Source organism: Cololabis saira, chromosome 18, assembly GCF_033807715.1.
Source record: "Cololabis saira isolate AMF1-May2022 chromosome 18, fColSai1.1, whole genome shotgun sequence".
Lineage (NCBI taxonomy): Eukaryota > Metazoa > Chordata > Actinopteri > Beloniformes > Belonidae > Cololabis > Cololabis saira.
In genome coordinates, this window is record NC_084604.1 from 24,876,857 (window position 1) to 24,902,780 (window position 25,924).

Here is a 25,924-nt window from a genome sequence, read left to right on the forward strand (position 1 = left end):
ATGGCAAAGTATGAATTTTTATTTTCCCCATTATGCAAGTTAATTTGCACAATTTAACTTTTAACAAGCGCATCACATTTATAAATCCATTCCAATAATCATTTAATGAATGTCCTTAAAAACCACAGACTATATATGTAATTTTTTTTAAATATAAGCATCTACTATTAAATGTTTCTGTAAAAAAATATAAAATGAACACAGCACATTTAAAAATGAACATCCAATTTTGCTAACAGTCTTACAGAAATTGTATATATATATATCACATACTGTAAAATGTTACTTGATCATCAAAGGGCTGCTTCGTATGTTGTGCCATAAACATTGGAGGTGCAAACTTTGGGTTATTGTTCTTTAGACTTTCACCTTTTACACATTTGAACAATCGATGAATGTGACTGCAGAAGGTCCCACTGAGGATTTCATTGCCTTAATGTGAAGTTAAAGTTTGCATATGACAATGGTAATCTGCATCAAGCCTCTAATATGTACTATGATTACATAGGGGAAAAATTCAACAGTCCTTATTCCTTTTGTTTTAAAGAGTGACAATGAGCTCTTATGACAGAAATCTCAAAATAAGCTTAAGAAGCATTTAACAGTACAAAACCAGACAACAACCAGTTTATATACAGTACATATACATATATGCAGCAATGCTGTAATTGTAAACTCCACTAAAAAAGAATAAACTAGTTAAAAAAAAAAAGAGACTAATCAGTGGTATATGTAGGCCAGTCTATCTGGTCAGGTAGAGGTAATCTGTATTTGGCTCAGAAGTCTGACTTTTTGCTGTATTATCATCCCAGCAAATGAAAAGACATGTTGGCTTTTTATAACTGTACAAAATGGCATTACGAAAACAAAAGAAAACAGAGCTCTCAAGATGTTTGTGTCAAGTTAAAGTAGGCCAGTCCAACATGCAGTAATGTTCAGTACTACCGCTGAACCCCATGACATAAGGAATCCAGTGGACAGTTTTAAGTAAGCTGTCCAATATTTTTAAGTTTGAAAGGGGAAATAAAAGACATGAAAGCAGCATGGAAGAAGCTGGAACATGTGCTCAGGTGTAATCTGCCCCAGCCTGTAAACCTGTGGGAACTGTTTGTGCAGCCCTCAGCAGTCCAGTTTACAGGGAATCAACCCAAAGTTCCCATTGTTCTCTCTCATCTTCTCTTTGTGTCTGGCCTGGACAAGACCAAACACGACTCCTGCCAGGGTCATGCGTCCCCCGGCTCGCCCTCCTGGGCGTCTCTCTGTTCCGACGATGTCCCGCTTACTGCGCTTGGTGCTGATGTAGTATGTGCGGACTTTCCCTTGGTACTCGCTCACCTACGGTGCAAAAAGTAGAAGAGTGGTTATAAAGTGCCATGGTCCTTTTTCACTGACCCTCAATGTTTTAATTAAGCTGCCTTCATGCATAAAATATTTGATCCCATACTGATTAGGAAGGATCATTTATCAAAAGGTGGTATTTTAAGCAACTTAATGGAATTTGCCCGTTACCTTACCGGGGAAACTTTTGTATGGCATGAACAGTATTTATCAGCGCACCGCTGACTCTGGCTGCACAGATCATATAGTGTAACTCCATCCAAATGCAGAGCAACACAACTGATAACGGCTTCATCTTTACAGGCACTTTTAGTGGAAACAGTAAGAGAGACGTGTGTATTTGTGCACAGTCCTTTTCATTCTGCTATTAAATTGAAGATTGCTTGACATCACTTCTTTGGAGCAGAAAATAACAAAATGGTTCTGTTAAAGTGAGCATTTCATTTTATTTTGTACCACATCCACTGTTACTATACATTTGCCCTGATAGATGCCACCAGTGAAACTGCATGTGACATGATCCTGTTTCATTTTAGGTGGGATTTAATTATTTCTCAAAGTTAATTATTTCTCAAAGTTTCTCAACAGGTTAAAAACAATAAATTAGCTGGAAGGTGACTTACAGAGCAACACCATAGTCAGCAAATTCAAAAAGAAAGCCATCTGGGCATGTGCCAATGTCCGTTGTAATTGCTCTACCTGCCCAGCAAGCTGATGAATGATTTTACCTTGAAATGAATAAGGAATAAAACTATTGATTGTTTTCATGTATTCTTGCTGACAGACAAACAAACCAATGTCAGAGATCAAATACATCAATCTTGGATTTTGCCCTAAAGAAGGGAAAAAGTCATATTTAATCCAGTGTTAAACAATAATTATATGCTATAAAGCAAAATCTCTGGTCTGAAAGATGTTCCTATCTGCCCTTTTCACTTAATATCTTCTCAAATCCCACGTCATTGTGGAAGGTTGGAACTTTGTAGCTTTACATCTACCAGTGAATTAGTCCCCACTCACCCCTTTGATAAATATTTCTCCCCGTAGCTCCAGGACGAAGCCCCAGTCGGCCAGGATCTTGCGGGTGGCCTCATGCACCTGGATGCGTCCGCTCACACCTGTGCTTTCCATGCGACTCGCCAGATTCACCGTTGATCCCCAGATGTCATACTGTGGTTTCATGGCCCCGATCACCCCCGCGACCACTGGCCCGTGGGCTATGCCTGACAGAGTGCAACACCAGAGACTACATTTAAATATTTGATTGCAGGTCTATGACCATACAAAATACTGCAATACTAACACCAACTGGCTTGCTTACCAACACGCAGCTCAAAGTTTTGGGCAGAGTGCCTGTTAATCTCTTTCAATGTCTCCTGCATCGCCAACGCAAACAACACCAGCTCACTCAGGTGATTCCACTCATCCATGGATGCCTGACAGAGCCAAGGGTCAGTTTAGAGGTTGATACGGCCAGATGACATTTACAGGTGTGCCAGAAATGGATGAGAACAAAGACAGCACAAAACTATATACAATACTGTTAAAAAAGTTTGCATTATTTCTAAAACGTCATGGAAACAGGATGAAACAGGAAGACCTCTCACCCGTTTACTTGGAGCTAAACCAGACGCCGCCATGTAGCAGCTCCCGATTGTCTTGATCTTCTCCACACAGTGGAAGTATGACTCCTCCAACAACTTTTTGGAAGACAAAGATATTTAAAAAAAAGTTATACATGACAGAGTGACACTGAGTGAGCGCCACGTCTCTGTCTGATCTATTTCTTACCTCATCAAAGCCCGCTATGATCTCATTCAGCAGTCGGAGACAATCCACCCCTTCATGTTTAATCTCTTTCTGCTCGAAGTATTCGTTGAAGCCGGCGACGGAGGCAAACATCACGCCCACTTCATCATAAGACTGGGAGTAGAGCTCCTGCAAGGGAGACACATGTCACACATGTCAATTATGAAGACAGGTTTCTTAAAAACCTTGTTACATGAGTCACAAATGACTGATTTATTCAGTGCTGCGTTCACTTGGGAAAGTAAAACAAAAAAAAGTCGGCTATTGCCGAGGTCCAGTATTTCCAAAGCAGCGTCAGCCCTCTGGGTCTGATTTGCAGAAGTCAAAAGTTTCGGTACCTGATCATTTTTGTTTCGCTCCAGAAAATGTTTTGCTACATGCACCGGCAGGATGTTGTGCAGGAGACACTCGTTATGTTCACGTAACTCCCTCATGTCCTCCACCTCCTGCTGGGCCTGCAGACGCCACAGGAAGTCCAGTCTGGCAGTAGCTTCCCACTGCAAAGCCAGACGTACAAATCCAGCATCACCTGCCAGCGTCACACACTCTGCTCTAAATCTAAAATAAAGCCCAAGAAAACCTCACTGTTTAGTACCTGCCGTCCGTTGTAGAAAACAGCAACTATAAACATGCCCATAAGAAGGATAGAAATTCCTTTTCTCCTCATATAGTGAGACCTGTAACAAATGAAATGCACTGAGCTGATTTACAGATTCAGAGTTAGATCCAGTACTGACAGTTGTAATCTCTCAACCAAATGACAAACACAGTCAAAAAATCTGTAGCCATTTATACTAATCATGTGAATAATATACTGTAAGTCTAGACCTATGTTGCATGTCCTGGCGTGTGAGTGTGGCAAAGGCCAGGTGGATGAAATAAGAGTACACCGTCACCACCAGCAGCAACACCGCCAGCTTCAGCAGGGAGTTCAGTCGCAGGAAGACAGCGCATGTCACCATGGTGACCACGGCACTCAACACGAAGATCTGAAGGGACAGAGACAGGACTGAGAAGTGAAAGCACACCTGATAGGCTTTTTTTTTTTTTTCTTTAATTCACTTAACACCACGTTGGACCTCCTCTAAACTAGTCTTGTTCCTCACCTCAGGGTAAATGCAGACAGTGAATGCACGTGAGCTGGTTTTCATTTTGTCCACATTGTCAGCCTCTTCGGTTGTTGTCAGGACGCACCACATCTGCACACCGCGCATAAAACACAAATGCATACTACTCTTGACTGGAAAAGGTAAATAACAGTGAAACTGATGAATATCTTTTCATCAGATGCATTGAAGATTTAAGGCATTATATTTATGTATATCCATAAAAGATATTTGTATGTGTCAGCCAGTGTGTTAAGACATTTAAACTGTTATGTGTCAAGTTTCTCAATTCTGTAAATGATATATTTGAACCATCTTTAGCATAAAATATGATAACAAACAAAGTTTAGCCTTATTTCAACTGAATGACAAACGGCATTGACTAATCTCTGCCACAAGGTGGCAGCAAAAACGAGCTGCTGTTGTTTAGTGTTATGTTTCAAAGATACCGGTATGCAATGACATAAGTAATAAATCTGTAATCATGAATGTAAACGTTGAAACAAGTAAAATATTCACACTTTTTTTATTTACTAAAAACCCAAGAGGAAATTAATGAGTTCAGTAGCAATAAAGGTATATTATTCTCACCAGGTGGTTCACAGGCTAGTGTTTGCTGTTAAGTGTTTCTGTATTGTTTGAAAGCTCAAAGTGGCAGAATTGTCCCCCCAAAAATCATCAAAGTAAGAAGTGATAGAAAGCCAAAACATTTAAGTTGCATGCCTGGCAATTATATGTATTTATTACAAAAGATTCCAGTTGCTGACATGATCTTTCATTTTGGATAAAAAAAGATTCTAAATTTGATGTCATTTAACAGTGCAATGCAGTCCAACTTCCCCTTTCCTGCATTTCTGAATTTCAGGGATGACTATGCAAATAACTGCATCTTTCTAGACCGATGCTGACGTACCTTACAAGTGTCAGTGACATGAGGAATGAAAACGACTGGTTGCAAAATCACATACGTATGTTTTAGCAAAGAAAAGGATTTGACTTTTTATCAAGCGTTCAAGTGTTGTTCACGTTCTCACCATGTCAGTGGAGGCCAAGCCAAAGTTAATGACAATAGCTGTGAGGGTGAGGATGTTGCGGGCGCTGTTGTTTTCATGGATCCAGCAGGCAAAGTGCTGCAGCACTGCCGGAGTCCACCTGAACTCTTCTGCAAGAGCAACCAGCAGCAGCAGCATATATGCCAGTAGAAAGACTGAAAACTGGAGGATTGCGGGGAATTGTCTGCAAATAAACAGGAAGGGAGGATAAGAAGAGGAAGCAATGGCAGAGACAGAAAAGTGTCAATATTTGAACTGCTCTGAGAACAAGTGGGACTTGAATGAATGGCTTGATTACATGAGTAGAAGGACTGGAACTATGGAGGACCATAAACCCAGACTGAAGGAAACATCAAACAACTACAAAACATGCAGAGACTATTCATGGTTGCTAGGGTTTTTGCATCAATTTTGAGCATTTTATGTCTCATTTTGTTGTTTATGTGTTATTTTAATAACTTTGTGTCCTATGTTGTTCATTTTGAGTGTAGGATGTTTTCCATCTTACTTTGTCTGTTTTGCGATATTTTTTATTTATTTATTTTTTTGCCATGTTGGCTAAAATGTTGGTTAAATGTTATGATATTGTAGCTGCTACTGTGTTCTAGCTTTGTTTCTCATCATTCTTGTCTGGTAATTATGATTACTTGACCCTATAATTCCACATGCATTATATTTGATGTAATCCCCATAATCCAAACAAAAAGTTTTATACAACAAACAAAATAAAGAAAAATAAAACCAATAGATAAAAAAGTACATGAAATGACCCAGTGTAACTCATAATAATACAAAAAATATTATTTAGAAACACTGACAAAATTGGGAATGTCTTTAACGTCAATAAATATTAAACACTTCAAATACTAAAAATTTGAATTGTTTTGTGTATTATTTTATATTGCAGGCATTAAAGGTTAATACGTCTTTTTGGGATTTTTTTTAATGTGCGTCTGTCTCTTTATATTTGCTTCGGATCGTATGTGGTTTCTTTTACATATTTGTGGTTATACGGCGATACATTATTCATCTGCTTTTTGCTTTTTGGCTCCACCAAGATATTTTTAGGTGTCTTCAATTTGTGCTTTCACATTTAAGGCTCTTTGAGGGAAAATAAAGGATTTCTATGTGCTTGATACGACAAGCAGATGCCACACAAAAAAGAATCATACTCTAAATATAGTGTAATATTAAAATAACAGTGTAGGAATTGTTGTGTATTTCTCTGACATAAGAGCTGATAATTTCAGCAAATGATTAAAGAGGTACTATTTATAGAAAATGAACACGTTTTAATTAAAACAGAGTTAAAGTTCAAATATAAGAAATTATTAGACAAATCAAATGAGGTGTGAGTGTTTCCGTGTCCCACCTGGGAGCAGGCATGATGGCCTGAGCAGCCATGAGGAAGAGGAGCACAATGAAGGAGCACACCATGTTGGAGTTGAACATTTCATCTCTAATCTGGGAGAACTGCACAGAAACGAAGAGCAGTTCAGGTAACTTGTACGTGGATATGCAAACTGTTGCTTGCATAGATTCTTTCCCGCCCTCCAACTACACTTCCGTACCTTATCCTCGATGTGTGAATCCTTGAATACCAGGGACAGTGGAGTGATGTGCTCGTTGTGCATACGCTCGCTGCTCCGAACCTCTATTGCATGTTTGATGCGCTTGTTAATCTCTCTGGAGGTCGACTGCCATATGCTGGGCAGTGAGCCGTTAGTGAAGGAGGCCAGTATCTGCAATCAAAATAAATAAACGATTAAACAGGTCAGTGCAGGTAAGTGACTTAAGGCTGACACACAGTACGCTTCAGCATTAAAACTATTAATCTGGCCTGTTCGTCATTTTGGATCCTTTCACTCACGCTATTCATGTCAATAACGTGCCCAAAAGGGATCTCTGGGTCCCAGGTTCGAACAGTTTTGGGGATTTTGACAGGCTCAGCGTTGCCATCTTGATTTCCTTCCTCTGGAGGGCAAATGAGGAAGGTGTCGATGTTGTGTTTTCGGAGAAACTCATTCCTCTCACGGCCATGGCCGTCTTCTGTTTTATAGGTGCCTTCTAGGCAATCCAGAGTTGCCCTGGAGATGTGGACGCGTCTGGATGGGGGGGGTGGAGGGTATACAAATAAAAGTTAACTTTCCTTTTACCTATGAAAGGATCAAAGTTTTAAAGTAAATAAGCATAAATCTGGATCTTTTGATCCTTTGTAGTAGAAAAATATTTCCATTTCATTCATGCATTCAGTGAAAAACAAAATACACGCACAAAAAAACATTATACATCATTATATGGGTATTATCCAGAGTTAGAAGTCCTCTTGTCTGCAAATATGTGTGGTGATGCTTAAATATCACACATCAATTGTTTCCTTGCTCTTTCAGACACTCACCCTGGGATGCCCCCAGCTTCCAGCATGTTGGCGATTCCCACATCCCAGGACCAGACATCGAACTGCCATTTCTGCAGGCCCAGCACGCCACACAGGACAGAACCAGAGTGGATACCGATCCTCATGTTCACATCAAACTTCAGCTGCTTCCGGACGAGTCTGGAGTTGGTAAAGTGACTCTGTTAGACTTATACCATCACTGTCTGACTAAATTATAATGATGCACATGAATATGTGATACTGTAGATGTTCTAAACACTCATCAATATTTCTACTTTTCTGTTAAGCAGAGAAAAGATTTAAGCTGTTTTCTCGTTATATGCTACGTTTACACTAACTGTATAGTGCTGATCATAGCCAGGCCCATCTCAACGCAGTAACGGGCATGGCCAGGCTGTGGCTCAGGGACCCCTGAAACACAGTAGTAACAATCTCCCAGTATTTTTATACGCAAGCAGTGATGCTCCTGCAATGAGAGATAAAAGAGGGACTCGTCAGAGTGAAAGTCTGCTAAGACAGTCTGTCACACATTATGAAAACAAAAAAGGCTGTCTCGCCTCTGCCAGTCGATCAAAGCGTCCAAAAAGCTCATTGAGGGTTCGAACCAAATCTTGGGCCGACAGGTTCATAGATAACTGAGTGAAGCCTTTGATATCTGCAAAAAGAATGCTACAGAGAGAGAGAGAGGAGAGAAAGAAATGGAGAGAAGACAAAACACTATTTATCTGTGAACACAAAGGGATGAGGCTTCCCAATGGCTTTTTGAAAAATACAACATCACTGAGAAACTCATGTATTCTCTTTGAGCATCTCAAAAAAAAAGAAAAAAGAAAATTGATGTTACATTTGCCTTAAGACGTGATTCAGTTCAATACAATTCACCCTGCAATCTGCCCTTCAGTCCATCTATACATGCATCCATCTACCTAAGTGTTTTATCCTCCTCAGGGTTTCAGAGAAGATGGGCAGATGCTGGAATCTATCCCAGCTGTCGTCACGTGAGAGCCCACCCGCGTCAAGCTGCCTGTCCATCCTTAAGATGGCCAATTTAATATTTTTCAGTTCAATTAATAACAAGTTAATTCATATATCTTCAGTTACTATAAAATAACTTAAACAGTAAAACTAACAGCTTGGATTGTTGCATGCATGGGACAGGCGATGACGGAGACTCACAAGACCCACTCTATTTTTGGAAACTCTTGGAACCCTGAGGAAGCTTGGAGCTTGACAGTAGAGTGTTTGAAGTAACAAATGCATGGACTACAATGCTCTGCATCACTCTGAGAGACCTTACATATTTGGGAATATACAGGTGTACTTGCATTTCCTCTACCCTGTTCTCCATTTCTCTGACTTCAAACCTGGCTTGTATAAGTCTATCCAGATAAACTCTAAACCACCCTTGGTTCCACTCTTGCCCAGTCTTTTTACTCGCTCAGGAACCCTGCACACCTCACATAACTCTGCCCAGTGTTCATTCAGTAAATTCAATCATAACCTTCGGTATGTTTGTTATTTCGGTACTTGGATGCATCACTTCACCTTTAACATATTATTAAATGTAAATATCAACTTGATATTTGAACATTTTGAAGAGTTTGTGAGGATTTCCAGTCCCAGCACCACACACAAATACAAGCCTTGCAGTTATATACGTGTGTGTGTGTGTGTGTGTGCGTGTGTGTGTTTGTGTGTGTGTGTGTGTGTGTGTGTATGTGTGTGTGTGTCTGTGTACCTAACGTCTCTGTACTGGTGGATATAGATCTTGTGAAACTCCTGAGGGTTGAGTTCATCTTCCATTGAGCTCATGTCAGCAATCATTTCCAAGGCAACAAAGCGAGGCAGGATTGACAGGACCAGGCGCTCCTGTCAGCAAACATGATGTGACAGTCAAATAATCGATGAATGCTTTGTTTAGGGATAATGTGAACTTCTACAGAGAATTACGCTACAACACGTTAATCGTCCAGCTCAAAACTCAAGGAAAGTGCCAGCCCTCAGCGTACCTGTCTCTGGTTCTCTTGCTCTAGTTTGAGGCGACCCTCGATGCAGCGCCGCGTCTCTAGGAAAACCTGTCTCTGGGCATGGTCTGTCAGGTAGTGGATGAATAACCCAGCAGTGTTCATACCCAGATACAGCAGGCCTTTGGCAAGCACCTGCAATGAAGGAGAGTACGACTGATATTCATCTGCTTTACTTTACCCTGGAAAACAGAGCATCTGTGCAAGTAAGTCAGAGGGAAACCTCTTATATGGGAGTCCACAAGGAAATGTAAGGTTATAGTCCTGTACAATATAAATCCCATATGATAATCTAAATATGTGTACCCACAAATTGTTTCTGAATTAACATAAAAGACTGCCATCTTGCTCTGGACTGAACAAAATAAGAAAAGTCAGAGTGACCGGACAAAGCTATTTAAGCTTCCTCTTGAGCACTGTGCAACTCTGAGGAATGTTGTCTAGAATGCCTATTTCTACCGACAAGGTAGTCTTGTTTAGCCTTTTATCATTTGTGGCTCATTAATAGTGGCAGGAGCAATCAATTGTGAGGCTGTTACTGTCTCTCTGTGCCTGAAGACTCATCTCTCTATGAACACCTTCTTTCTTAACAATTTCAACTCTTGTACATCCCTAACTTGCACTCACTCTGCACGCCTGGCTGTACCTATTTGTGCATTGTGTTTTAAATCAATATGGCACCTAATGCTCACATCATGGTTTATTACTGTTCTGAACTATTGTTAAAATGCAATGTAGAATAAATGCAAATGGCTACAGAAATCCACATACAATAATACAAAATAATCATGTGGTCATCTGCAAAATAAACAAATTAATGATCCTGTACTAAATGTTCTGGGTCTCTGGAAAGTGTCTAAAGACAACATCTGTTGTATTAGACGCTATACAAATAAAATTGAATTGAATTGAATTAAATTCACATTGGAAAAAAAAAGAAAACCAAAAAAACATTTTTTTATGAAGATTTGAAAAACTATCCAGACAGTTTTTTTGACCGACAGCTGCCATAGCCAGTGACTACCTGTCCTCACTTTGACGATTTAGTGCTCTGCACTATCCTGACTTGACTTCTGGGTTGTGAATAACAGGGCATAATATTTTTTTATTTTAAAGATAATATGGCTTTTTATGGCCGAGGCTAACGAGGGGACACCAGCTTGACTGTCTCTAGTTCACTAGCTTCTGCATCTTGCAGCAGCTGCAGTAGAGAAATTTTTGGCTTGAATCCTTGCAGGATCCTACCATATTGAGTAACTGGGCCACGACGTCCAAACTGAGGGCAGCAAGAGATAATACGAGGACAAGCAGGGGATTGTTGAGGCCAGCCAGAACCGAAGGTGATTATCAATGCCCAAGGGCCGAGAGTTTATCATCAGTTCAACACCAAATGTATTGTGAATCAAAACACAAAATCTCAGATTCAAATTGCAGTTGCAATTTTGAAACATTTCAAAACAGTGCCATATCAATCTGCAGCGGAGGGAGGTGGGGCATTGCCGAGATCTAGTAGCTTATAGGCTACTGAATGACTCAGAGCGCCAAAAACTTGCCTGTCACAGTCATGGAAAGTTAAGTTGTTATTGTCCATCCCTTCTTTATCATATATGATCAAATTATTAATGTCATTGATAGGTTAATGTTATTAGTGACATTAAAAACTTGCTTCCATCAATCTTGATGGACAGTGGAACAAAGAAAGATGACTGCACTGTCAATCAGAGGTTTTGAGTTATTGTTGACAGATTCTGGGTTTTGGACATTTTTTTTCTCAAAATTTTATTGCACTATTGTCCTTTATTGGGAAAGAAGTTAGACAAGAAATGGGCATCCACTTGCACCACGTGCACGAGGACTAAAGCCTCTGTGAATGGCGTCCGCTCAACCCACCGAGCTATCCAGGGCCCCTGCACAGTGTGGATTTTGATTGTAAGATTGTGTTTTGATTCGCAATATATTTGGCATTGAACTGACACCACACATGAGCAGCAGGCGTAGTTGAGACCACAAGTCCTTATCTCAGCTCTAGCAGGACTCCTTTCAGGAGCAACATTTGAAATGGAGATGGATTTTAATTATTAGAAAATTGTATTAATTAGCACCATACGTAAACATAAGCTAAGGCAGCCAAGCTAAAGTAGCTAACTTGCAGTAACTGAACTAAGGAGGACATGGCTCTCAATTCTCACGCACTGAGTGTTAGACTCGGCATTTCAACAAATTCACACACAGCATTTCTCACGCTGAGAAATTATTAACTTTACTGCACAGAAATCCCAACAGCCCATCTTTTAAAACGAGTCAAAGGTAGGCTAATCTACTGTGGGCTAAGTGCTGATACAGCTCAGTGTAGGGTAGCTGAGGTAACCTAAGTTACCTACTACGACGCACGCACGCACGCACGCACGCGCGCGCGCACGCACGCACGCACGCACGCACACACACACACACACACACACACACACACACACACACACACACACACACACACACACACACACACACACACACACACACACACACACACACACACACAGGGACAGAATGACCACCACCTTTCCAGGGTCCAATTTGGGGCTAAATGTGTTTTTCTTTATTTAATTCTTTTGTTTGTTTGTTTAGAGCAGAATGAGACCACTGCTGTTCAAGGGGCCCGTTTGGCTTTGTTATTATTAGGGCCCGAGCACTTACAGTGCGAAGGCCCTATTGTATCTGTAGGAATTGTTTTCCTCGTTCTCGTTCTCGTTTTTCTAATTTTTATTTTTCCGACGAAATGAGGGCCTTTTTGCCCTCCTAAGTGTGCCCCAAAAGTCACCAAATTTTGCACGCAAGCCAGGCCCATTAATGCAATAGTTGGCATTAATGGGCGTGGCCTAATGGTTTAACACCGCCCCCTAAAAAACTTTGTGCCTCAAGCCCCACAATACAGTTTGACGTATATGCACGAAAATCGGTACACACCTGTATCATGTCGCAACTTAAAGAAAAGTCTCTTGGCGCCATGGCCGAAACCAAACAGGAAGTCACCCATTTTGAATTAATCATGTAATTTTGGCGCAATTTATGCCACTTCTTCGGCCGTTAATACGGCCCGAAACGTAACGTGCACCCAGGTGTGTTATACATCAAAATGTGCGTCTCAATCCTGCAACGATGGGCATTACTTTTCTCAGTCAAAAGAGTTACCGTGGCGGCGATAGACCCCAAAAAGCGTACATAATTGGTGCAAATTAGCCCCACTACTTCTTCTGATTGGTCGATATTTGATAGTTTCTACTTTCTGCCATATTTTTTTAATGGTTTGACATAAAGAGTCATTGGTGGTGTCATCGGACTTAGTTTTGAGTCCTTGACCTTCATTGGTGAAAATTGCACGCACGAGGGCCCGTTCATCGCTGCTTGCAGCTTTAATTATGTTTATTTTTTGTTATTATTATACATCACTAAGACAAATGATTTAATATAGTATGAATATTGTGAAGAGACAATGCTACTACAGTGTTTTTCTTTGTTATAGAATAAAGAAAACAGGGTATTTGAAGTAGTCAAATTTAGTTAAAGTAGTAAAGTAGAAGTAGTTAAATTCTTAAGAAACACAGTTCACGGGACACTGTGAACTGTGAACTGTGAACTACATACTGTATGCTGACTTCTCAGGGGGGTTGTCCAATTCTTCTTCTACAGTCCATGCTATCAGATTGGAAGGCATTACATTATTATACAATTAAGAATATATTTTTTTCTTTTTTAGCAAAGAAAAGAAAAATCTGAACTACAAATGCAATGTTTCATGCAGGTTAGAATACAATGTGGTTTGCGTGAAGAAAATATAAATTTGGTGTGGACTCTGGAGCTTTTCCTGGGATCAAAAGCTATATAAAACATTGAAATAAAAGGGGAAAAAAATGCAAAAGTCATACTATGACTGTTTTCAACTTGATCCAAAAGTGCACATAACTAAACAACAACAACAAACATCTATGAATAAAAGGGGATTCGTTTTAGGGTTTACTATTAAAGAATCAGTCAAATGTTCAGACAAAATGTTTTCAAGGCTTTTAAAGGTTGATATATACACATGATTCTCACCTTTTTCAAAAGAACAGCATCATCATAGTGGTGCACCATCTCCACCCCAAGGTGCAGTATTGAGGTGAGGCCGCCAGCGGACATGGCCCACAGCAGAGGTAGTGGCAACAGCGTGTATGTTGCAAACAGTGTGAACAAAACATACCAAGATGGGTCTTTTTCTAGTCCATACGCCATTCCCCCCAACACCTGGGTGGTCTGAGACAACCAGCTGGCGAGACCAGCGTAATGAAGCCAGTCTGGGGACATGGAATCTTTGCACGTTAACACCACGATACAAAGAGCTATAGCTAAAATCATAAAAATGATTGTCATGTAGCTACGCAGAGTGTCAGTGACACCCCCTGGGGCCAACGCCAGGTACAGAACCAACACGTGTAGCTTGGCCACTGCATCAATGACATTGGTGATGGCTAGAGAGTTTCGTCTTTGGTGGGAAGAGTATTGCTGGTAGAGTTTCTCCAGATCCCGGGACTTGAAGGTGTGCCGCAGCCTGGGTATGTAAACACCACGGATAGTATTGCCCCAGTGGACAAAGAAGTCGGCATCACTGGTGTAATCCTGTGCAGAACCCCTGACACTGTTCGGCACGCTGTAGGAACCACGGGGGTGGACTCTGACTGTAGAGGAGCGCCGTTTCGTGATCCCACGCGAGGCCTTGCTGCGGATTTGTCTGTTGATCTCGTCTATGTAAGTATCCGTCACAAAGATTTTCTGTGCGGGTTCCACACCCACCTGCCAAAAAGGGAAACTAGTTTCTTTGTGTTGCCAATATGGGAAAAAACAATAGAAATGATTTTGATTAAGTGAATCTACTAAATAGTGAAACAATCACCTGAGAGCTGAGCTCCTGTTGGGTGATGATGTGTTTCACTGCGTTCTGCCACAGCATTTTTTTCCTCCTCAGCCCCGGAGACAGAGCGGCACTCACACAGGGAGGCTCATGCAGCTCCAAATGGGAGACCTGCGTCGTGTCAGCGAAGGTCACCATGGTGATGACCTTCACTGACACTAGCTGGTGGTCTCAAATCAGGAGAAAGCAGCAGGCTGAAACACGAAGGAGAAGGTGAGAGAAGAGAAAACAGTGGCAATGAGCAAATTAAAATGCTTCAGTAATATGGATTTGAAAAGAAACTGCTGTACATTATACTTCTTAGTTATATTCCTATTTAGAAATAATGGTTTAATATCACATATATGAACCCTTTTCCTCAGTTTCTGCTATGAACCCTTGTGTAGCACACCTCTGGTAAATCTTGATCAGTCTTGTATATTTCTCACCATTTGTCTGCATAGTACAGCTTTAATTCTGGGATGTTGGTGGGTTTCCCCACAGAAACTGCTCACATTAGGTTTTCAGCATTTCTATTTGACAATAGTAAATTGGATTTAATTTGAGATTATAATTGCATCAAGGGGTCTGTATTTAATTTAGCACAAACTTAACTTGTTTACGTTCTCTGTAAAGTGCCATGAGGGGTTTCTGTTTAACTGGAAGTATTCAAATCAACTTTATTGAACTGAAACATTTTTCATTTTCTTTGGCAATTTTTAGTAGAAGTCAACTCGGATTGATTGAAAAGACAACAAGAAGAGGTGAGTCTTAAGCAAAGGCCTGAATGAAGCAACAGTTTTAATAGTTTTACCAGTAATATGTTTCAGAGAATAGGACCAGCGCCTGAAAATGCTTGGTCATCTCTGTTTTTAAGTCTAGCTCTGGGAACACCAAGGACCATTTGCCAGGACAACTTCAATGCTCTGACAGGAGTATTAACATATTTCCTTATAGGGCAAATATGGCTCTACTTTGACCAAAAGTCTAAACTGGAAGAAGGTGATTTTTGCAATAGGACTCACCTATTTATCACATTTAAATAAGATATTAAAAAAAAATCACACTCAAGTTTTTAGTAGACTAATGATAAAAGGACCCCGAGGGGCAAAGAGGCAATTCGGTTTTCTGAGGTCTACCTTCACAAAACATTTTGTGACTCTCAAAATTAGATAGATCCACATTCATGATATAAAACAGAATGCTCTCCAACACCTAGTGTTTCTCAATCCTGGTCCTCGTGGGCCCCTGTCCTGCATCTTTTAGATGTTTCCCTGCACCAACACACCTGATTCTAATTAAAGGTCCTCATTAGCTTGAACAAGGTCTGCACAACTCTGTTGATGACACAGGTACTTGTATCACGGTGTGTTGAAGCAGGGTAGCATCTAAAACCTGCAGGACAGGGGCCCACGAGGACCAGGATTGAGAAACACTAGGGCCAATCCCAATGTTCACCCTACTCTCTACCACTAGCCCTCACCCACTATTTCAGCCTAAAAATAGGTAGGGCCCTTGTAATATTCCCTAAGGATTGGGACACCACTTGCTACGTCACTGCGTGGTTTACGTTCGGGTACGTAAGCGACTGCGTAGTTACGTTTGCACATACGTCACACCATATCAGGAAGCCGAGAGATAAAAGCTGTTTTAATTTCCGCTGTAGCGCTGTTAATATGCCACTTTATTAAGTTTTAATATTTTTTCAGGCGTAAAAGTAACCGTTAAGATCCCCAAGCTGGGCTCAGTTTATCCAAATAACGCCTGTTAAGAAATTTGCTCTGATGTTTTCGGGATGAGAAGAGCGATTTATGGTTCTGCGTTAAATCGACGCAGAGCCTACTGCGTAGGGTACGTGGCGACGCGCACCGTACGGCACGCGTCGCCGCGTAACCTACGCCGTAGGCTCTGCATTGGTGTAACGCGGAACCATAAATCAGCCTTTATTCTGGCGAGATCTGAAGATACAACGCAACAACGACCAAGCGAGTGATTATGTACATTCACTGAGTGAATATTATGAAAGTAAAATATATATTTCTCGCTAGAAATGTAATCAAAACGCATTTTTATGCAGAAACTAACTCAAAATATTGATTTTATTCACTAAATATTAGAAATGTCCGCCATGTTTTTTTGTTTGATTCAGTCTGCAAATGATGACGTAAATCATTCTGGGAAATTTTCTCTAGCCCTCCGTCGCGAAGTCAGCATCTGAAATCCCAAGCTTTTAAGGGCTAGATTCATACTCCCTAGCCCTCGTTATGTCCACTACCCCTACATGCAAAGAGGAATTGGGACACCACTACCCTCACGGGAACGCGCAAAATTTAGTGGTAGGGCTGAAAAGTAGGGCTAGGGGGTGTATTGGTACTGGCCCCTAGTCATAAAACTAGTCAAAAACACTGGAATAACTTAAAACTTCAAATTACCAATGCACCTAGAGGTTTATAGATTTTGGAGGTTCATAGCCACTCGGGTGTGTGATATTGGGTCATTTTCCTCAAATATTAAATCACCATAAGCAGTGGTTTTGGCTAATGTTTTGAAAAACTACTGTCTTTAATTAATCCTAGAAATAAATAAAGCTATTTGAATTTGCAAAAATCTAATTGTTTTAGAACATATTAACGGAGTAATGTATCATTTAGCACTGAGGAGGTACTTCACTGCATGCTTTATGACCCCACCGGCATGAATGGCTGGTAAAGTAAACTTCTGGTTTGACATGACATAATGAAAAGTTTTTGATGTGTGCAACAAAAACAACTTGGGTGAAGCTGTAATACAGTTATAATAGGTCAAGAGTAACATCACCGCAGTCCGTCATAATCATTACACTTTCCACGCTTGGGCCACTTCCATTAGTGAAGATTTCAGATGTCTCAATGATGTTTTCTCTTTTGTACCTTAACACTCATATAGTGTTCAGGCTTCAGGCTTTTCGGCTCTTAAAAATGATTTATGAATTCAGAAGTCTGTCCCATCTGTCCAAAAAAACCAAAGATGGCTAAAGACTAAATCCTTCTAAGATCCTGATTCATGCAGACAGGCCCTGCTATGCAACACACTCTCAAGAAGCCACCTGGTTGGCTCCATGTGTTGACACAGTCGTTGCCAGAAGAAAGGCAGCTTTCAAATGAATTATCTGGTGAACAGATTTAGCCCTGAGCTGGTTAAAGCCCAGAGTTAAACTCCTTCAGGTCCTTCTGGCTCTTCATGCTGCTGTCCCGCTCTTTAAATATCTGCTGTCATTACTCTGTTTCTCATCCACGTCGTGTATCCAAATTACACATAGTGGATACGTTCAAATGTTTCACACCAAAAGCAGAATTTTTTATTAAGCCTTTCCTTGTGACAGTTGGATAAATTATTCACTCTGAGACGATATTTTGGAAGCATCTAACAACATTTCTGTCAGGAAGAATCACCATGTCATTGCTGTTTGCCTGCACACAACAAATTTTAACTTGCAAAGCTATTTTTACAATTTACGAATATCTTTCATTGTTGTAGAAGGACCACACTAACCTGTACTCTTTTACATATTGTACCGTCCCTCCTCATGCCCATCTTTTGTAGATAGATGGAGATAGCTTCTCATAATCCACTTCTGCTGATTCCACGGAACAGCATTTGTTGACAGATATGAAAATGAGACATAATCCCAAAAAAAGGGGGGAAAAAAATTAATCTGGAATTACTCCCAATGCATTGTGACAAAGTACTCAGTAGTGATACGGTAGAATGAGGTATATGTCCATCAAAGATGTGTAAACTTGTTCCGGCTGCATTGTAGGTCACCACCTGGACTCTCTTGCAATGAAGTCAACAACTGCGGCAGAGCAGGGCTGCAGGAGTGAAGAATGCAAAGAGGATTAATTAGTCAGCGGCCACTCTCACTAACCAGCTAACCTCAAGACAATGCCAACACAAATGCACTGCTGTCATTTTTTTTCAAAAGCAACGTGTACATATCAACAGAGTATTACGATATAAGTTTATTTGCAATTCTCTTTCACACAGTTTTTTTTATTTTCATATACTTTGCTCTAATACTGATGTGATGGCAAAGGGGCTGTCTCTCTGTTGCCTTTGTCGTGTTATGTCAGAGTTCCCGTCATGCTGTGCACATTTATAACCACTGCCTAAAAGCCCAGTCGTCTCCTCACACCTTCACATGACCCTGTTGTAGTTGAATGACAAACAGTGTCAAATTAAACCGTTTCTTCTAGGCGTTTATATCCAAGCATTTCTGAAAGGGTATAAGAGGCCAAATGGTATTTCACTACTCTACAGAGGGAAAAGGTGATTTGTTTATGAAATGAAAATACATGTTCTTATTCTTTTACTAAGTTTCACATATTAAGCTACCACCCAGCTCTGAATATTATCAAATAATTTTAAATTGAGAGGTGGGTCGGTTTACTTCTCACTGGATGATCAACAGATCAATCTCCAGCCTCATCGTGTGCTGAAGTGTCCTCTTGGTGGGACACTTAACCCTGTGACCCAGACACTAAGGGGTCACAGCCAGTGTTTTCATAGTGCCTGGATAAGTGGGAAGGTTGTCTCAGGAATAGTGGCTGATGTAACAATCCTGCAAACTATATGCAGAACCAAACTGAAAGGAGTTACCGGTACTTGCTTGTAGTTTTACTAATAACATGCCAATTTCTTGCAAACCAAAGTTATTTATATGGACCTCAGAAAATGATTTATGTGGATGTTAATCCAGACTTTAAAAATGTTTTTCTATAAATTCTACAAATGTATAAGTCCGTGGTGTCTAAAACTTCTGACTGTCTCTGTTCAGTGATGTCCGTGGTCCAATGGGACCATCCTTTACACACTTTAAAACCCAAACCTGAGTCAGGATTATCAGAAAGGCTTTTGGGTTTCTGTGATGTACTCACAGGCATTGTCTTAGCTATCTCTTGTAAGAAGAAAACATTTAAAACACACTCACTCACACTAATTAAATACATCTAAGAATCTAAATAATACGTTTTTTGCCATGGTTTTTGCAGATTTTCCTGACAAATTTTAAAAACTTTGACAAAATGACATACCGGTAATACTTTTATTGTAGGTATCCCTTAAATTGTTGGAAACTGTAAAACTAAACATTTTCCACTCCAAAACTTGTAAAATTGTTAAATATTGTAATTTTGGACTTTATTATCAACAAATATACAACAGTTATATTGACGATTTCGGGAATATAAATTCTTTGGTGAAATGCAGTTAATTTGCAGTTACTGTACAACAGATTACGTTTTAAGGTACACTACAGCAGCAATCAGTGTTCCCACAGTGGGTAAATCTGTGGAAGTTTTTTTAAAAACACAATTTGATGTTTTTGTGACAGCAACGTGTTCTCCACAAGAAATAAAATTGTGCTGACTGACTGAGTGTATTAGTGATATAAAGAGGAAAAAAAAGAGTATTTTTTGCATATGGCTGACTGAGACGGACAAAAAAAACCCGAATTACTTAAAAAAAGTAAATCTTATTATGAGCTTTAGTCTTGAAAGTAGTGAGAAACACGTTTTCTCACTGATGGCTACCGCAGATCTGTGGTCTCCATGGTGGTAAGCTGGTTAAAGTTTTTCACTGGTAATTGTTTCCTGGCAACACTCAAAGCCCTGAAGGCTGATCTAATGAGTTCCTATCTGTCCCGTGTGACTGTGTGGCTCAGACCTTTCATACTGATTACCGTAGGTCTGGAAATAGTCCTCAGGTCTGAGGGAAGCAATTCTACTACAACAGCTACAGTGTCAGCATCTACAGTAACTCTTAACAAGCAATTCAACACAGAACCTCATCTTTCTGTATGTTTCATTTGATCTCAAACTAACTTATAAAAATGTAGGGGCAGAAGGAAATGGTCTTGAAATGATGCTATGGGAAGATTTATATAAACTAATTAGTATTAAGGCAGAGTGCTTTGGGCATTCAAATATCACCTGACGCTTATACGAACTGAAGCCAAATCCACAACAAGAAAAGAACCTACGCTGCATAAGCTTACCAAACATCAACCTTATTCCAGATACAGACATCTATTTTTGTCTGTTGGTGTGTTTCAATAATGCGCTGTGGTACGGTTAGGGTTAACTTTTTTGTAGCTTTCATGGGCAGTCACACAAAGCTCTTTTAAATGAACCTGAGCAGGGGTCATGTAGGGAGAATGTTAAGACTTTGCGATGACTCTTCACCTTAGTGACCATTAGCCCTATTTAAAAGTACAATATGACAGTCAAGTATATTTTGAAATGAAAACCTATAAAAACTTCATGGGACACTTCATGTTCCCAATCCAAATTGACGTAGATATTTTTTCCGCTATTTCACAACTTCAGGTTTTCTATTTTTGTCACTTAGCTGTCTGTTCCTTTTTGAGTCAAAAGTGACTTTATTAGGACAATAAGGTGGAACTAGAAAAGCAGCTTTCTTTCTTCTTCTTTTTCTAAGCTATTTCCAGTCCCTCTCAGATGATTTGAGTCACTTGCTGACTGTTTTGAGACATTTTTCTTCTATAGCTGTGCCTTTTCTTGATTGTTTTGATTAATTGTGTCTCCTTTGTCATAGTTTTGTACCATTTTGTTCAACTTTGGGGTGTTTGCCACTGACTAACCGAAAGATTATAAAGGGATCTTCAAGTACAAGTGCTGGTCCCCTGACTACTAGGTCTGCTCAGTAGTAACTCAATGATTTGGGATAATTTACACTCTCTATTTATCTTATGGTTGCTGCAATTTTAACACCAGAAAGCCTGCAGTTCAGTTAAATTTAGGTGACCACAAACCAAATTTTAGAGTTTATTTAAAGAGTCCTTACAAACACCAGGAAACTGGACCAAATTACACCGGTCATGAAATCGCTACACTGGCTTCCAGTGAGTCAAAGGATAGAGTTTAAAATCTTACTGCTGGTCTACAAAGACCTGAATGGTCTTGGACCAAAATACATGCTTGATCTGTTAGTTCCTATGAAGCTCCCAGACCCCTGAGGTTCATCTGGATCTGGTTTGTTGTTTGTCCCAAGAACAAAAACCAAGCAAGGTGAGGCAGCGTTCAGTTATTCTGCTCCTCACCGGTGGAACAAACTTCCTGTAGACCTGAGGTCTGCTCCAACTGTCAGCTCCTTTAAATCAGGGCTAAAAACATTTCTGTTTACTAGAGCGTACTCCTAAATTAAATACTTACCTGCTGTACTCTACTGCCCTTACTTTTTAACAACTTGTGCTTTTTATTATTTTACCTCTTTTCTTATAATTTTATTTCATTTTATTTGTTATTTACTGTTAAATTGTGTCTTTCCGCTTTTAATGTTGACGTAAAGCACATTGAATTTCCTTGTGTTGAAATGTGCTATAGCCTACAAATAAACTTGCCTTGCCTTGTCTTGCCTAAACTCTCACATTACTCCAGTAGCTATAACACTAGATCATCAGAGAAAATTTTCCTCATGGTCCCAAGCACTCGAACAGAGTTGGGTAAATCGGCCTTTTCCTTTTATGCACCGCAAGCTTGGAATGAGCTACAACACATACTCAACTTGAAATATTTACCTTCTCTTAACATGTTCAAACATATGTTAAAATCATTTTTCACAGAACAATGTCATTGTTTTTAATCAAGTGTCATTCTTTGTCACAAATTCTTTTTAGCTTTCTGATCCTTGTATTTATTATTATTTATTATTTATTTCAGATCCCCATTAGTTGCTGCCTCAGCAGCCACTATTCTTCCTGGGGTCCAATAGTACAAATATACATTTCTATAAAACTTTTAAAGTACAATATAAAATGTTAGTTAAACAGAATAAAACAAAGTAGATAACAAGTACAAAGAACAACAACTAAAAAGAAAAACAAGACAAAAACACAAAAACAAATAAAAACTAAAGATAATAATAAGCAGAAAACAATGAAAAAAAAGAAAATTAATTTTCCTAAGTGAAAAAAAAAAAAAAAAACTAATAAAAAATAACAACCAAAAACAGATAGATTAAAGATAAATCCAAGTACAACTAAAAATAAATAAGTTCATACTAAATGAGGCAAATACAAAAACAAAAACAAAAAGTATGTTTTATGTTTGTTTGTTTCTTGTTTTGATATGTTTTTATTTTTTTTAATTAATTTATTTTTTTGTAAAGTTACTTGTCCTTGTATGTATTTTCTTTTATATGAAACTGAATGTATTTTTCTGCTGCCATCTTGACCAGGACTCCCTGGTAGAAGAGATATTGTATCTCAATGGGACTTTCCTGGATAAATAAAGGATAAATAAAAAATAAATAAATGAAATAACATAACCATATTTTCATGAATGTGTACAGTTATTACGACTCCGAAGGTAATATAATTCGAGTCTAGTTTGTTATTCGTGAAATTTTGCTGTCTTTATATCACCAAGCAAATGCAGTGATTAATAATGACAGTAAGATGGTTTCCATGGTAACCGGACGTGGGCTGTCTGTCACACGGTCACGCTGCTGCGGCCGCTGCTTAAAGGAACAATAACGCTGCAAATTTATATGTTGTCCTGGGATAACTAAACTCCCGCCAGGGCGTCTTACATTAACTTCACCTGTGGCAAAAGTTTGAAGGATTGTACTTGTATTTACTTCCTGGTAAGCAAGAGTGCTGATATAAACGGTGTTGGCATGAAGCTAGAGATTAGCCTGGCTGTGTTAGCTTTCTTACCTGTCTGGCAGCGAATACCGACGTATTTAAAACCGTCCTTTCACATTTCATAGTTGTACATTCTTGTTTTGTTTGCAACATGTGATCTAGTGAAAGTTGAAGCCCATTAGAAACCTTGGGAAAGTAGTCGGGCGTATTAGTATCAGCTAGCATCGCTAACGTTTAGTAATTTGTGGCAAATGTCGTGGTTTTAAATTACTGTTCGGGTTGTTTTTAATCTTAACATTTGCTTATCGCTCGTCGATTAAAAACTTAGCCATGTATGTGAACACGCGCAGACGTGTTGAGTTAATATCAACAACATTTCTCAGCGTTGCAGCTAATCCGGGGGTATGAACTTTTGCGGGCCGAAGACGAACCGGGGACTTTCCTGATCCTCGAAGCCTCAGCGGAGACCGGATTCCCGGATTCCCAGCGCCAGCGCGGCCCACCTCCCCATCCGCCTGCAGCCGGGAGAACTACGCCCCCTGGTGACTCACATCCGACATGACAGGTGAGCGGCACCAAACTACTACTACCAGAATCAGAACCTTTTACAGGACTGTCTCGGAAAATTTTAATATTGTGATTTTCTGTAATGCAATTTAAAAAAACAAAAATGTCATACATTCTGGATTCATTACAAATCAACTGAAATATTGCAAGCCTTTTATTATTTTAATATTGCTGATTATGGTTTACAGTTTAAGATTAAGATTCCCAGAATATTCAAATTTTTTGAGATAGGATATTTGAGTTTTCTTAAACTGTAAGCCATGATCAGCAATATTAAAATAATAAAAGCCTTGCAATATTTCAGTTGGTTTGTAATGAATCCAGAATGTATGACATTTTTGTTTTTTTAATTGCATTATAGAAAATAAAGAACTTTATCACAATATTCTAATTTTCTGAGACAGTCCTGTATTTATGTTTTTCAAACCTTTATTTTAAGATTTTAAACACAGATTCAGAATCATGTTTTTTTTTACAGTAAAATAGACAAATGACAGCTCTTATTAACATGTATACAATTTTTATAAAAGTGAAAGGTGCAGCAGTATGAGGTAGACATGGTTATTGAAAGGTGCATTGTTACAGCATATGTGGTTATTATTATTATTATTATTATTATTATTGCTTACTATTGATTACTCTGAGACTCTATGAGTGATGAGAGTTCATCAGAGCAACAGCTTGGGGGAAGAAACTGTCTCTGAGTCTGGAGGTTTTGGCTACAGAGCTCTGTAGCGCCGTCCAGAGGGGAGGAGTTCAAACAGACTGTGTTCTGGGTGTGAGGGGTCTGCAGAGATGCTACCTGGCCGTTTCCTGGTGCTGGACAGGTACAGGTCCTGCATAGATGGGAGGTTAGTCCCAATTTACCTCTCTGCAGACCTAATTGTCCGTTGCAGTCTGTGCATGTCTAGTTTGGTGGCCGATCCGAACCAGACAGGGATTTTTATTTATTTTTATTTAGCCTTTGTTTAACCAGGTTAGTCCCATTGAGATCGGGGATCTATTTTACAAGGGAGACCTGGCCAAGATAGCAGCAACATAGTTACAGAATTAAAAGATAAAAAACAAACAAATGAATAAATTACATAAAGACATAATTAATTAAACGCTTGCATACAGACAGTCTGAACTCCACTGTTTTCATCAGAGTCTATTATCTATGTCTATAATCTAGTCACAGGTATGAGGTTTCGTAAATGCAGTTTGGATTGAAGTTTATTCCAAGCATCTGTTGCTGAAAACCTAAAAGCTTTCTTCCCAAATTCCGTTCTTATTTTTGGAACAACCAAATGCAAAATGTCCATTGACGGGAGATTATAACATCCTCGTTTCCATGTTAAAAGAGAAGATGAATAAGAAGGAATTTTACCCAGAATGGCTTTATAAATGAATATATACCAATGACTGAGGCGACGAGCATGTAACGATGACCAATTTACTTTAGTGTAGAGAAGATAGTGATGGGTGAGAGAACACAGTTTGTTATAAATCTCAGTGCGGCATGATACACACTATCCAACATGCGAAGACAATGAACAGATGCATTCATATACAGCACATCTCCGTAGTCAATTACAGGTAAAAAGGTCGCTTTCACTACGTTCTGTTTTACATCAAAAGAAAAGCAAGACACGTGATGGACGTGCAGAGAACAGACTGTATGATGGCAGTGTAGAAGGTGGTCAACATCTGCTCCAGCACCCAAATGAGACATGATGGATGCTTTCTAAAACCTGTATAGGAGAAAAACTGAAAGAAGATGCCTTAAAATGATGCTAGTTGATAAAAATAAAGGACCTTGTTTTTGTGGGGGAATATTTGTTTGCTTTAGTTTTCCAGGTGTGTGCATGTCTTGTCTGGTCTTGCAGCCAAGTGTGAGATGCATGAACTTACACAGAAATTCCTCCATTAGATATTTTTCCTGAACTTGCACCCGCTGTCATCCAAGGTTACATTCCCTGAACTTCAAGCCCACTGAGTGAATGACTGTCCCACGGTGCCCCTCTTTCCCAGCTTTTCTCCACCCTCTTCTCTCTGTGGTTGGATAGTGAGGTCCATTGTGCCA

At 39.6% G+C, this 25,924-nt stretch overlaps 1 protein-coding gene across 1 annotated transcript; it reads right to left on the bottom strand.

Moving 5' to 3' along the window:
* Nucleotides 1-8: 8 nt before the first annotated feature.
* si:dkey-206f10.1 (adenylate cyclase type 8) lies at nt 9-25,916 on the bottom strand. The gene is made up of 22 exons (XM_061746741.1): nt 25,753-25,916; nt 18,180-18,499; nt 14,652-14,863; nt 13,817-14,551; nt 9,713-9,862; nt 9,442-9,572; nt 8,261-8,372; nt 8,042-8,169; nt 7,704-7,862; nt 7,176-7,410; nt 6,877-7,047; nt 6,678-6,778; nt 5,288-5,489; nt 4,254-4,346; nt 3,976-4,136; nt 3,743-3,824; nt 3,486-3,644; nt 3,130-3,276; nt 2,946-3,038; nt 2,660-2,774; nt 2,359-2,561; nt 9-1,335 (listed from the first exon to the last, which is right to left on the bottom strand). The coding sequence occupies exons 3-22, from the start codon at nt 14,805-14,807 to the stop codon at nt 1,120-1,122; spliced, it is 3,549 nt and encodes a 1,182-aa protein (XP_061602725.1). The 5' UTR covers nt 14,808-14,863; nt 18,180-18,499; nt 25,753-25,916; the 3' UTR covers nt 9-1,119.
* Nucleotides 25,917-25,924: the final 8 nt, after the last annotated feature.